This window comes from Rhinolophus sinicus, chromosome 12 (genome assembly GCF_057876585.1).
Source record: "Rhinolophus sinicus isolate RSI-liver-muscle chromosome 12, RSI-T2T, whole genome shotgun sequence".
Classification (NCBI taxonomy): Eukaryota; Metazoa; Chordata; class Mammalia; order Chiroptera; family Rhinolophidae; genus Rhinolophus; species Rhinolophus sinicus.
Genome location: NC_142512.1, coordinates 9,710,359 through 9,724,402, shown reverse-complemented (window position 1 = coordinate 9,724,402; position 14,044 = coordinate 9,710,359). Strand labels below are relative to the sequence as shown.

At 38.5% G+C, this 14,044-nt stretch overlaps 1 protein-coding gene across 7 annotated transcripts in view; it reads left to right on the top strand.

Annotated features, from left to right (window-relative positions):
- The window catches only part of ARHGAP44 (Rho GTPase activating protein 44), a 171,166-nt gene that overhangs the window by 117,032 nt on the left and 40,090 nt on the right, over positions 1–14,044 (top strand). For all 7 annotated transcript variants that reach the window (XM_019755260.3, XM_074320484.2, XM_019755258.3 and 4 more), the window contains exons 7-8: positions 756–873; positions 13,818–13,886. In XM_019755260.3, the coding sequence (XP_019610819.3) occupies positions 756–873; positions 13,818–13,886 (187 nt within the window). The remainder of the gene's footprint in view (positions 1–755; positions 874–13,817; positions 13,887–14,044) is intronic.

The following is a 14,044-nucleotide window of genomic DNA, read 5'->3' as shown; positions in this document are numbered from 1 at the left end:
CTAACATTGTAATACAGTGAATGACACTAGCATTCATTTGATTAATGCCATATTTTGAGAGAACATCAAACTACACCACATTGCTACCATAATTCAATTCAACTTCAAAAAGTAATACATAGATAACGTCTTTTTAAAAGTATACATGTTTTGGCACCCCCGGTATTTTGTATTCCCTATAAAAGGTTCCCGAGTAGCTTCCTCAGATGGCGAGTATTCTCTGCACAAAGATGAATGTTTAAGAAAACTTACATGAGGTATCAAAGTGTTGATAGGAAGTTGTTTTGTGCTCACCAATGGAGATTTTTGTCTTCAGATTTGTTTTCAATCTTACCTGCATGTCCTCTCACCTGGCACACCTCATTGGCTTCCGTGAGGTAGGTAAATGTTTCCAAACTCAAATGCCTGCAGGATAGGCAGGAAACTTAAAGGAATGACATAGAAAGCAGTGGTGATGTCATTTGGGCTTAGTGTTCAGAAGACAGTAGGGAAAATGGTGGCAGTCTGGGGAATGTTTGCCCCGTCTGAAGGGGCAGCTGAGCCGCAGCTTCCATCACCAACTGCCGAGTGGGAGCTCGAGCCCCCATTCTCCTGCTCTAGTAGTATTTGGTACCTTTTATTACGTCTCCTTTCACATGAAGGGGTGTCATTCTCTGGGTAATATTTGTAACCAGCTATTTTCTCAGCCTTCCCACAACATCCCTAGGGCTCTACCTATCTCACACCTCTCCTCTTTTTCTCCTATTTTCCATCAGGTGGCAGCAGACTTCCAAGTCTTCAGGTTTGTCCAGCAGCTTACAGCCTGCGGGTGCCAAAGCTGATGCCCTCAGGGAAGAGATGGAGGAGGCTGCCAACAGAGTGGAGATTTGCAGGGTACCCCCCTCTTTGCTCCTCTCTACCAGCACAGATGGGGGAGCCCTAAGGGAGTCCCTTTTTGTTCACTGGAGTTCTAGTAAAACCTGAATAGTGAGCCTCTGCTTGAACTAACTGGCCCCAACCTTGCCTGCTGGCATCTCCAAAGAACCCAGAGTTGTGGCTTTGCCAGTGATACCGACAGGGGGACAGCCGTGGGTGACCATTGGTGTTCCTGCATGTAGGCAAAGAAGAAATGACCTTGGTTTCTGCATGAAGCTTTTATAAGTCATCTGAGTCCCAACTGATAGTTTCTAGGCCACACAGAACCGTTAAGAATTTAGGCAATACATGAGCCTTGACTCACTGTTGATACTAAATTATCTTGTGTCTTTTAATATTTCCTGAGTCACTTTATCAATCCTTTGCCACCTGGGAGACATTTATCTATGACGTTGAAATGCTAAGGAGATTGTCACAGAGGAGAGCACTTCCCAGTAGCTGAGAGGAGTGCCTCCTCCTAAGAATGTGCCTGTGCACCCTTCATTACACGTGGTCACATGTGTCCCATCTCCTTTCCCTACAAACGTTTTACAGGGCTTAATTAGCAGTGCACCATCCATGCCACTCTGTGTATATGTACGTCTGCATACAGGCAAATCTGTCAGTATTGGTTGAGAGCCAAGGAACAAAAAATCTCATGTTTCTGGAACTGTGCTGGGTACCCGTTGTCTTAATCACGTAGTTCTAAAGGAGAGTAGCCACTTTGCATGCAGACATCTCCGTTCTTTGTGGCTCTGTCTAGTTTCATTAGCTTGCCCATTGGTTTCTCCTTTTATGATCACCCTGTGCATGTGACTTTGACCTTGCAATCAGGTGACATTCAGAGTCAGATAGAATTTCTCTTAGAATTAGAAGCACTGAGAAAAGGTTTAAAGAATTGATTATCTCGCAGCCTACAGCACTGTGGAACCAAGTCACGTAAAACCAATGCTTCAGGTCTGGGATCCATCCTGAGTAAGGCTGACTGCTCATCTGAGCCCCTGCGTAAACGCAGATCCCTAGCCAGTGCTATTCGTGAAGCACAACTCTTCTCTCCTACTGATTTCACTTGTACGCTGTGTATTCTCTTCCCATGCACCAGGGATTTTTGTTCTTCAGTTAAGAACCTTGTTTCTTACACAATTACTTCGTCAGTAGATCAGGAGGGCGGTGTTAAGAGGGCCTCTGAATGTGAATATCCAAGTACATGAGAATAAAAGTTTAACAGCTTCATTCGTTCTTGTGTAGCTTCTTACATTTGCTGGGTTTACCCAAAAGAGTGTTACATTCCTCTTCAAAGATTATAAAAGTAATACATGTTCACCATAACCAGTGGAAAAATATGAAACTATATCAAGAAAACACCAATAAGTCTCCCCCTTCTTGCCCAGCAACCAACCGCTCTGTTTGCAAAGAAGGTGCCCAGTTTGACCTCCTCGCCAGAATTCATTCAAGTATCTGTTGTGAACTAGTCACTCTGTCACATTCCAAGTGGCCACAGAAGTTGTAAGGATAAGGAAGCCAGTGTTCGAACCTGTTAGATGGCCTTCCACCCACTTCTTCATAAGCAGACGAACACACACTCATGGAGAGCATGCTCCGTTACTTGTTTTTTGTATGTGTGTGTGTGTCTGTATATTTATAAAACAGTTATGCTGTTTGTATTCATCCACCACTTACTTTTCTCAATTAACAATACACCCTGGACATCTCTCCAGGTTAGTAGCTCTAGATTTAACTTAGTCTCTTTAGTAAGCTGCATAATATTCAATAGTAGGAATATATGTCTATATACCATGACTTATTTAACTATTTTCCTAGTGATGGATATTCAAACTAGTGTGTTTTGTTTTTTGTTTTGATGTTGGCATAAAAAGTGATGCAATCAGCATCCTTCTATGTATATTCTTATACACTGGTAATTTTTTTTTTCCATTTAGGATAGAGTCCCAAAAGTGATATTTTTAGGTCAAAGACTATGTACACGTTTTAAAGTTTAATAGGCCTTGACGTTTACTTCTCTAAAAAAAGAAGTTGTAATTCACATTCCCACTGGCAATATACAGAATTGCACATTTCCCCTCACCTTTCACTGTAAGGTATGTTTCTTCGTTTCAGTTTTTGGCAGTCTGGTGAGGGAAAAAAACTACCTATGTTACTGTAATTTTAATTTCTCTGAATATTAGTAGTGATGAGTATATCTTCATGTATTTATTGGACATTCTTCATATATATATGTGAATATATATATATATATATATATATATATATATATGCATTTCAAGTTTGGGAAATTGCCTATGTATATTGGCAAATGGACTGCTATTTCTACTTCTTTTAATATCAATTTATATGTTATCTGTATATGAGGGATATTAAACTTTCTTCTCTCTGTTGTGCTACAGATAGTTTTTCTAGTCTTCCATTTATCTTTTGACTTTGCTTCTATTGCTATCTACCATTTAAAACTCAATCATATGCATGTATTTGCTTTGCGTGGGAAAAGATCCCAGGGGATCCACTAAGCATCATCCACTGCAGGGTTAAAAACTTGTTCTTTCAATTCTTTTTAATGTTTTTAACACATTTTATATGCCTATTTTGTGCATTTTAATATACCTGAAACTTACTTTTATACACCACCATATGAAGTAGATTTGTTTTGTTTTTTTCCGGATGGATAGCCAATTACGCCAGCACCATTTATTAAATAAGCCACCTCTCCCTAAAGTGAAATCCTGTCATCTAATTCCTCAAATTCATTTCTGCAATCTATACTCCATTAATCTGTTTATTAGGCTATTTCTGGGATAATACTGAACAATTTCTATTCTAGTGACTTTGTAGCAGTTATAATATTCAGCAAGATAACCCCCACTCTCTTTCATCATTATCTTGGCTAGTCTATAACCTCTGTTTTATTACAATGATCATATTGAGTTAATATTATGTTGGTGCAAAAGTAATTGCTGTTTGAAAAGTTAACAATTGCAAAATCCACAATTACTTTTGCACCAACCTAATAAAAGTACACATTATGCTCTAGGTAGCTTTATTTGTGCGGTGAGCTGATCCCCTTGAGAGCACTCACTGATGCTTTGGTAAAAGTTCTCTGCTGATTCTTCTTTTATTTCTACTTCAGTGGTTGCCAGCTGTTCTAAATATCCACTGTGATCTTCCTCCTTCCCCTCTCTGGGTTTCCCTAAATGGATCATTTACCCTTATATCTTTGTGGTTTTGTATTGCCTCAGCAGGCAAGACAAATCTTTAGGATCTCTTACATTATGATAATCCAGAAAAAATGAAAGCATGTGGGCCAAGGCTGAGTGAGGTGGCAGGCTGATGCCTCCTTGTTTAGGTACAGAGAGGACCAAGCAGAGCTCCCTAGATCTGTGGGACCCAGAGAGAGAGTTAGCCTACCAGGAAGCCCAAGCCAGGTTCCATCAGATGGAACCTGCTGAGACCTCAGGCAGATGGGCAGATGCCATATTCCTTGCCTACGTTCCCATCCAATCTCTGTCTTGCTTCCATGTTTCAAAAAGAAACAGGCCCCATTCTTCACAATTCATCCCTGCTTTCTCTTTTCTCCCTGAGGGCCCTGTGAAGACCCCTGAACCAGTACATCAAAGGGGTATAAGTAGTTGGTGGTTTTTCACTAAGGAGAGAGACAGTAAGGTAGAACCTATGAACAATGAAATAACAATAGAGAAGACAATGACTAGAAAACTAGTCCACTTGATGACTATCGGTTTCATTTTGTTTTATTTCTCATTCAAAGTATAGTTTAGGCTGCAGTGCTAGGTTTTTCACTGGAAGGTAATTCTTCCACCTTCACCTTTCCTCTTGAGATGTATCTCTCTCCCCTTGAGATGTATCACCCAACTTCCTGTCACTTGTATTCTTATCCTTTCTCCACCCACGTTGCTTCACTGTCTGCCCCACTAACCCTCAACGTCTCTTTTTAAACTTGTGTCTCTTATTTCCATCTTATTCTTTGCCAATGTATAAACTTTGCTCTTTGGAATCAAGGTTGAATCCAGGAAAGATGGCAGCTGAAAGACAGATGTCTAGCCCATTTTGTCCTCCTCACAATCAGACTTAAATGAACACTTATTGTCAGACCAAAAGACAGCACTGAGCCTTGACCCATTGCTCCTCTCATTAGAAAATTAGTGTTATCATAAGTCAGGAAAGGAGATCCTGGCAGAACCCATCACTACCTTCTAATTTGGAAGGCTGTGGTATAGTTGAGGAACGCTTAAATTACTTGGATCCCTTCTGCCCATAGAATGTACCCCTATATGATCTAAGGACAAGTGCGGCCCGATTACAAGCCAGCAAGTGGCAGAGCTTCCACTAGTGTGAATATTCCTGACACTGCTGAAATCAACTCCCAAGTGCCGGCCAGCGGTACTACTGAGGCTGCGCACAGCCATATCATTTGCCCAAAATGGAGGACAGAGCATATTATCAACAGAAAGAGGCTCCCTGGCCTGATAGCGTCACCAAGCTCAGAGAAACAATAATCATGGAGAAGTTAACTGCAGGTATTCTCAATGGCAGCAGCTCTCCGCACCTCGCCTCACCGACTGCGGAGTCACTGAACTTAGACAAAAGGGAGTTTCTGAGAAGATTCTATCAGAGTGGGCAGTATGGTACGAGAAAGGGCTCCTGGCCATCTTAAGGTTAAAAAGAATAGTCCTGATTTTCCTGTGTTCAAAAAAATAATAATGAAGTACTCAAAAATTAGAACCTTTTTGAAAAAGACTGACTGATGGTAACAATAAATTTCAGACAACATATTTTGGTCACCAAAATATATTTCAAGGGAATACAGACCTTAAGTAGCAATAGGTAAAAGTGAGATAAAGTTGCCTAGTAAAATGGAAGTAGCAATAGGTAAAAGTGAGATAAAGTTGCCTAGTAAAATGGAGGAAACTGAAGAAGATTTGGAATTACTTTTCTTTTAATTAAAAAAAAAAATGCAGGTAAGGGATTGCTTTCCGTCGAAGACAGAATTGTCACTGAAGAAAACTGAACCAATGATGTAGAGAAAATGTTAGCGTTCCCATATGCCGCTTCCCCCAACTCATACACCCCCCCCCCACCAATCAACATCCCACAGTGACACATTTGTTACAATCAATGAACCTACATTGACACATCATAATGACCCAAAGTCTGTAGTTTGGTATACATTCTAGGGGTTTGGGACAATGTATAATGACGTGCATTCACCATTATAATGTCATACAGAATAGTTTTGCTGCATTAAAAATCCTCTGTGCCTAATCATCCCTTCCATCTCCCTAACCCATGGCAATCACTGATCTTTTTACTGTCTCCGTTGTTTTGTGTTTTACAGAATGTCATAGAGTTGGGATCATATGGTGTATAACCTTTTTATAGTGGCTTCTTTCACTTAGTAATATGCATTTAATGTTCCTCCATATATTTTCATAGCTTGATAGCTCATTTCTTCCATTGTCTGCGTGTACTACAGCTTGTTTATCCCTTCACCTACCGAAGGACATCTTGGTTGCTCCACGTTTTGGCAGTTAGGAATAAATAAAGCTATTATAACCATCCCTGTGCAGGCATTTGTACATTTTCAATTCATTTGGATAAATGCTAAGAAGCATAATTTCTGGATTTTATGGTAAGATTATCTTTATTTTTGTAAGAAACTGCTAAACTGTCTCCCAAAGTAGGCCTACCATTTTGTAGTCCACCAGCAACAAAGGCAAGTTCTTTTGCTCCACGTACTTGTCAGCATTTGGTGTTGTCAGTGTTTTGAATTTTAGCTATTTTGATAGGTGTTTAGTGCTAACTCATTGTTTTAATTTACAATTCTCTAGTGGCATGACATTGAACATTTTTTTCACATGCTTATTTGGATCTATATATATTCTTTGATAATATGTTTGTTCAGATCTCTTGCCCATTTTTTAATTGGGTTATTTAGATGTGGGTTGTTTAATCCCCAGGCATTTTAGAATTTACCAACTATCTTTCTGTTTTGTTTGTTTGTTTTTTTATTAAAGTTTATTGGGGTAACAATGGTTAGTAAAGTTACATAGGTTTCAAGTGTACAATTCTGTAATACATGACCTGTATATCACATTGTGTGTTCACCACCCAGAGTCAGTTCTCCCTCTATCACCATGTATTGGATCCCATTTACTTTCATCTACCATCCTCCCCGCCCCCCTTTACCCTCTGGTAACCACTAAACTACTGTCTGTGTCTATGAGTTTTTGTTTGTTTGTTTGTCTTGTTCCTTTCTTGCTTTTCTAGTTTAATTCCATTGTGGTGAAAGAACAGGTATTAGATGATTTTGATTGTTTTAAATTTGTCAAGGTGTGTTTTATAGTGCAGAATGTGGTCTGTCTTGGTGGATGTTCCATGTGAACTTGAAAAGAATGGAATATTCTGCTGTTATTGGATGGATTAGTCTATAGATGTCAATTATATCCAGTTGATTGATTATGCAATTAAGTTCAACTAGGTCCATACTGATTGTATGCCTGCTGGATCTCTCCATTTCTAATAGAAGGGTGTTAAAGTCCTTAGCTATAATAATGGACTCATGTATTTCTTCTTGCAACTGTTTCACTTTTGCCTCACATATTTGATGCTCTGTTGTTAGGTACATACACCTTAAAGATTGTTACATCTTCTTCTGGAATGACCCTTTTATCATTATGTGTTATCCCTCTTTATCCCTGAATAACTTTAATTGTTCTGAATTCTGCTTTGTGTGAAATTAATATAACTAATCTCGCTTCTTTTCACTAGTGTTAGCATGGTATATTTTTCTCTATCCCTTTACTTTTAATCTATATGTATTTTTAAACTGAGTTTCTTGTCGACAATATATACTTGGGTCTTTTTTTGGAGGGATCCACTCCGACAATTTCTGTATTTTCATTGGTGTATATAGACCACTGATGTTTAAGCGATCATTGATATTTTTGGATTAATGTCTGTCATATTTGTTATTGTGTTATAATTGTTGCCATTGTTCTTTGCTACTATTTTTGTCTTGTATACTTTTTCTGCTTTTTGAGGTTTTAATTGAGCATTTTGTATGATTCTATTTTTCCTCCTTTCTTAGCATATCAGTTATATTTCTTTTTTTTTACTTGTTTTTAGTGGTTGTCCTTAAGTGTGCCATACACATTTACAATTAATACAAGTCCACTTTTGAATAACACTATACTGCTTCACATGTAATACAAGTAACTTTTATTAACAAAAATATTACTAATGCCATTCATTTCACTTATACATAAGCATAGGTAGCATAGATACATGTGTGTTCACATACATACATATATTATTGCTATTATTTTGGACAAACATATGTTAGATAAATAAAGAATACAAATGAAAATTTATTTTACCTTCATTATTCTTTCTCTGCTGCTCTTCTTGTCTTTATGTAGATCTTCATTTCTGACCTGTATCATTTTCCTTCTCTCTGAAGAACTTCTTTTAACATTTCCTTGAAGGCAAGTCTACTGGCAACAAATTTCTCAATTTTTGTTTATCTGAGAAAGTATTTGGTTCGCCTTCATTTTTGAAAAATGATTTTACAGAATGCAGAATTCTAGGTTGGTGGGCTTTTTTCTTAACACTTTCAATATTCCACTGCTCTCTCTTCTTGCTTGCATGGTTTCTGAGATGGCAGATGTAATTTGCTTCTCTGTTTAAAACTTTTTTGCCTGTGCCTTTTTTCAAGCATTTTTATCTGTGGTTTTCTGAAATATGAAGATGGTATGCCTAGGTGTACCTTTTTTTTTTTTTTTTTTAATTCTGCTTGGTGTTCTCTGAGCTTCCTGGACCTGCAGTTTGGTGTCTGACATCAATTGGGACTTTCTCAGTCATTATTTCTTCAAATGTTGCTTTTTGTTCCTTGCTTTCTTCTCCTTCTGATACTCCTATCATATATATGTTACATGTTTTGAAGTTGTCCCACAGTTCTTGAATATTCTGTTCCCTTTTGTCCAGTCTTCAGTCTTTTTTCTCTTTGCTTTTCAGTTTGGGAATTTTTGTTGTCACATCCTCTAGCACAGAGATTCTTTCCTCAGTCATGTCCAATTTACAGATGAGCCCATCAGAGGCATTCTTCATTTATGTTACAGCACTTTTGATCTCCAGCATTTCTTTTTGATTCTTAGAATTTCTGTCTCTCTACTTATTCATCTGTTCTTGCATGTTGTCTACTTTTTCCATTAAAGTTCTTAGCATATTAATGTGTACACACACACACACACACACACACACACACACACACATTCGTACCCTGATAATTCCAACATTCTTGCCATATCTGACTCTGGTTCTGATGCTTGCTTGTTTCATTTCGTCAGTCTGTGTTTTTCCCTTTTAGTATGTCTTGCAATTCTAACAAAAATGTGGATGTGATGTACTGGGTAAAAGGAACTGTGGTAAATAGTCCTTCAGTAATGTGGTGAGGTGTGGGGAGAGGGAAAATTCTCTATAATCCTATGAGTAGGTTTCAGCCTTTTAGGGCAGCCTGTGCCCCTGGACTGCGAACTTCACTGGTGCTTCTCAATTGTTGTTGTTTTTCACGTTCTCAGGTTTGTTTGTTTGTTTGTTTTTGTTTTAGGTAGGACAGGATTGCTAGAGGGGGCTAGAACTGCGAATTTCCCTTCTTCAATGATTGGAAGGCTAGACCCTGCTGGAATTCAGAATTTCCTTTCCCCCAGATCAGTAAGGCTCTGATAAAACCCCAGTAGGTTAGATTCAAAAAATAATAATTTCCCCTGAGAATAGGCCTTGTTATGAGGAGTCGAATACTCAACTGTATTTCAAAATGGTTCTTTTTCTGTGACCCTTGCTAAAAGCCGGAGAGGATTTTTCTCTGATACTTACTGTGAGAACTTGGTAGAGCTCCTGGAGGTAAAACTCACAAAAGTTTGGGGCCCCCAATGACTAGGTCCCCCCAGAGTTTTTAATTCTCAGGCATGTCCACACTGAGCCTCCAGCAATTTGTCAATTACAGTTCAGGGTTTTCTTACCCCAGCACTGATTTCTATGGCAGTTTCAGCTCTGATAAGTTGTGATTCTCATATTCAACTGTCTGTCTCTCCACTTTGGGAGCAGTGGTTTGCCATGTGACCTCACTTCTCTGAGGAATCAAAAAAGAGTTGTTGATTTTTCAGTTTGTTCAGCTTTTTGTATGCTGTTAGTTGTGACATCTAAGCTCCTTACGTGCGAGACTGGAAACCAGAACTCAACAATAAAAATCAAGGTTATGCTTTCTACCAAGAAAAAGTATTTAAGAGACCCAGTATTTATATCTCAGGGATTTTTTAACAACAGAAATATTCAAAATCCTACAATAACATCATGCAATATAGGATAATTATAAAACATGAATGAGGAAATCAAAGAAGACTTTATAAAATTGAGAGATATTCCTAGATGAGAAAAATCAATGTTATAAAAATTTGAATTTCCCCAAGTTAATTTGATTAGAACTATGGTAAATCGATATAATTGTAATGAAAGCTTCAAAGGGTGATATGAGGTTTCTAAAGTTAATGTGGAAGAATTATTGGAGCTTTGAATTGCCATCTCTTACAAGGTATTAAAATGTAGGTGCTATTTTTAAAAGAAATAAAATAGTGTGTTTGTGGGGAGGGAGGGAGGGGGGGAGACATCCCAGCCAGAAGAAAATCCAAAATCCAAATGTATGAGAAGTTTTATCTGTGATAGTTCCAATCCATAGGGATAATCTATTCATGAACAATTCTGAGACATTTGGTTAGCTCTTACAAAGTAATTCTGTGTCTGATACAAGTACCAAAATAAATTTCAAATGTATTAAAGATTTAAATGATATAGTCTCTACTGAACATATATATGGATATTTATACTATTGGTTGAAATGCCTTAAGCCGATTAGCAGAGGAAGAAATCAGAAAGAGAAAAATTTAATAGATACTACTACATGGAAAAGCCATTTAAAAACTACAGTACCAAAAAAAGAATTGTAAATAGTATCAAAAGGTAAATGGAAAATTGGGCAAAATATTAGTATTATTTGATAAAGTCAATGGTCTCATCAATCTAAAGAATTCTAACAATGCTTTTACATAAGAAATAGGTGAAGACTACTATAGGAAAAGGGGCACTTAATGCTGACAAGGAATTGACAATGGATGACACTAATAAACAGTAAATCTAGAAGGAAGTTAAACTCTTGATAAAACAAAATACAAATTAAGAACATGTTATTTAAATTTCTTCTGTAATTTGATTGTGATTAAACAAAATTAAAAGGTTATTGTGGAAAACAAAACACTTATGGATTACTTCTTAAAGCATACATGATCTATCTTTCTGATGATTATTTGACGGTGTATGTCAAAATCCCTAATGTCCCAACTCATTTTTATTCTTCTAAATTTTTAACTTTAACTATAAGGAATTATATAACCAGAATTAACTACAGAATTTATCCTCCTTAGGATAAGCAAGAGATGGATGCAAATCTGTATAAACAGATGCTTATTCAAATGTCTTTATAATTTGAAAAGTTAGAAACACAATATCCAACAATAGAAACATTGTGCGTCCATAGATTAAATATCATGTCCATTAGAAAACATGTTTAGGTAGGGGTAAATGAGCTATAAATCATTCTGGCCCCATTTCTTATAAGCCTGGCAATCATACAAAATATGTGCTGATTAAAATAGATGCATCATGGCATTTATAACTGTTACTTCTGCTATTGGGATTACAGGTGAATTTGGTTCTTTGTATTTTTCTGAGTGTGGATTAGTTGCAAAATCAGAAAGCAAATGATTTGTTTTAAGCACATTTTGCTTTGGTGATTACTGATGAAAGTTTTTTTTCTCTCTTTATAAAGAAAAGTCACTAATGATTTAGATAAATGGAAATTTGATGTATAGTTTCCATTTTTATTTCTCACTTGCTGTGTGGCTTATTTGGAATCCGTATTGTTAACTTAATAAGGCAGTCATCTAACTGTACCATTAAAAATCCTTTAATGTTCCTAAGGACACACACAGTCTGACTTCTCTAAAATCATCTGTTGGTGAAGCTCGAATGCTGAGTCGTTGAAGGTGTGTTTGATGTGGCATTTAGGCGTCCCCTCCTGTCCCCTGCCTGCAGAGCCGTTTCTGTCACTCAGTCCTTTGTTTTTCCCTGACTTGAACTATCTCCCTTATGACTGCCAGGCCAGTGATGGATGTCTCCTGAACAATGCTGATGCAGGGATGGCAGACGAGGTCGATTCCTCACAAAACTGCTTTCTCTTGAACCTCTGATACTTCTCAGCCCTGCAGAGGCATTCATTATAGAGATACTCTGGTGAAAGAGAGCTGAGCTGGGTGGGCTTAGAGCCCATTTTATTCTTGGGAAGTTACCACTGCTGAGCCTCCATTTCTTCATTTGTTCTTCCAGAAAATTAAGCCCCTCCTATGAGAAGCGGAAGGCAGACACATAAAATCCTTGAACTCTTGGTAGCTTCTCATCTGAAGCTGGAAATTCAACACTTACCTAGGAGTTAGATGAGAATTCTGTGTGACATTGTTCCTGGCACCTAGACGGTTCTGAATGAGTATTAATTCATTGTTTCCCCTTTCTTCCTTATTTGAAACTGGACCAAGCGTAGCATTGACTAATCTGTACTGAAAGCTCTCCAGAGAACAGATTTCCCCTTTAACTCTGCCGTGGTTCTGTCACCTGGTGTACAAGAACTCTAAGGATGTCCCCGCAATGGCTTGCCTGTCAAGGATACCGGAAAAGGAAACAGATCGCTCTTCACATCCCATCGCGCTCACTAGGAATGGGCTTAATTGGCAGCTCGAGGGAGGTGCTGGGTGTTACAGGGTTGGTACAAAACACTTGAGGTTCCACACCTTCTTCCCTGGAGTGTGGATTGCCTGCTTTAATTCACTCAGCACCTGGATCACCTTTCTAGGTGTTCTCACGTTTATCTCAACCCAAACGTTATAGACTCTCCTCTCTTCAACTTAGCGTTTGTTCTAAAGATCTCCTGCCTGAGGCAACCAAACAGGAAGGGACTTTAGAGACCATATATATATGACACACCAACATAGGGTTAGTGACAGAGCCTGTATCCTGCTCAAAATGTATTAGGTTGGTGCAAAAGTCATTGCGGTGTTTGCAATTATTTTTGACCCTTTAAACCACAATCACTCTTGCACCAACCTAACACTTTTATTGTACCTTGGTATGGGTGTTCCTATGGAACTGAAACTCTTCTTCTCAGAGGAGATCGCATTGTGGAGTCAGACAGCATTAGCTCATGGCCCGTGATCTCAGGGAGAACTGAAAGGCTCGGGACTGTTAACACTATGAAATTTGGGTGTGAAGTGGAATGAGTCCAGCCTTTGCCAAGTTTTGAATCAGCAGCTCTTACCCTGCCCACCTGTCTTACCAACTACCTCCAGATCGGTGCGTCTCTTCTCATATGTTTGTGATCAACCAATCCATATTGAGAATGAAAGATAGCAAAGGAGTAGACTAATCAAAGAGAAGATACGACCGAATGAACCGAAGCACAGTTTGTACTTGGACGTTGCTTCACAGTGGTGGCACAAACTGTAGTGATATATGGAAGTAATTTGCACATCACTCCCCCAGACCAGCTTTCCTAACTCTAGACGTGGCTCCTGGGGAAACCACTGGCACAGGTGTTCTTTTCACGCTTACTCATTCTCTAGAGCTGTGGTTGGGAAACATGGAAATGTCCATGGCAAAGTTTGTAATCTGTTGTTTTATTTAAAATGAGATTAAATAATGGTTAAGGCTCTTTCTTCTCTGATGTCTAGACCCATGCGTTAGCCATTCTTTCATGTTTTATATTTTACCGTGGTTGTGCATTTTACTTTCCACAGGACCAGCTCTCGGCTGACATGTACAGTTTTGTGGCCAAAGAAATTGACTATGCAAACTACTTTCAAACGGTAAGAGTCCAGAAAGATAAGACTCCTTATATTCTGTTTGCAAGAGTTACGGTGTGGACAGGAAGGAATGTGGACCTGGAAGTGAGGGCCCCTCGGTTGAGCATGTCACAGGAAAGAGTGGGGGTTTGACTGTTCTACCTGGGGGTAAATCCCGCCTT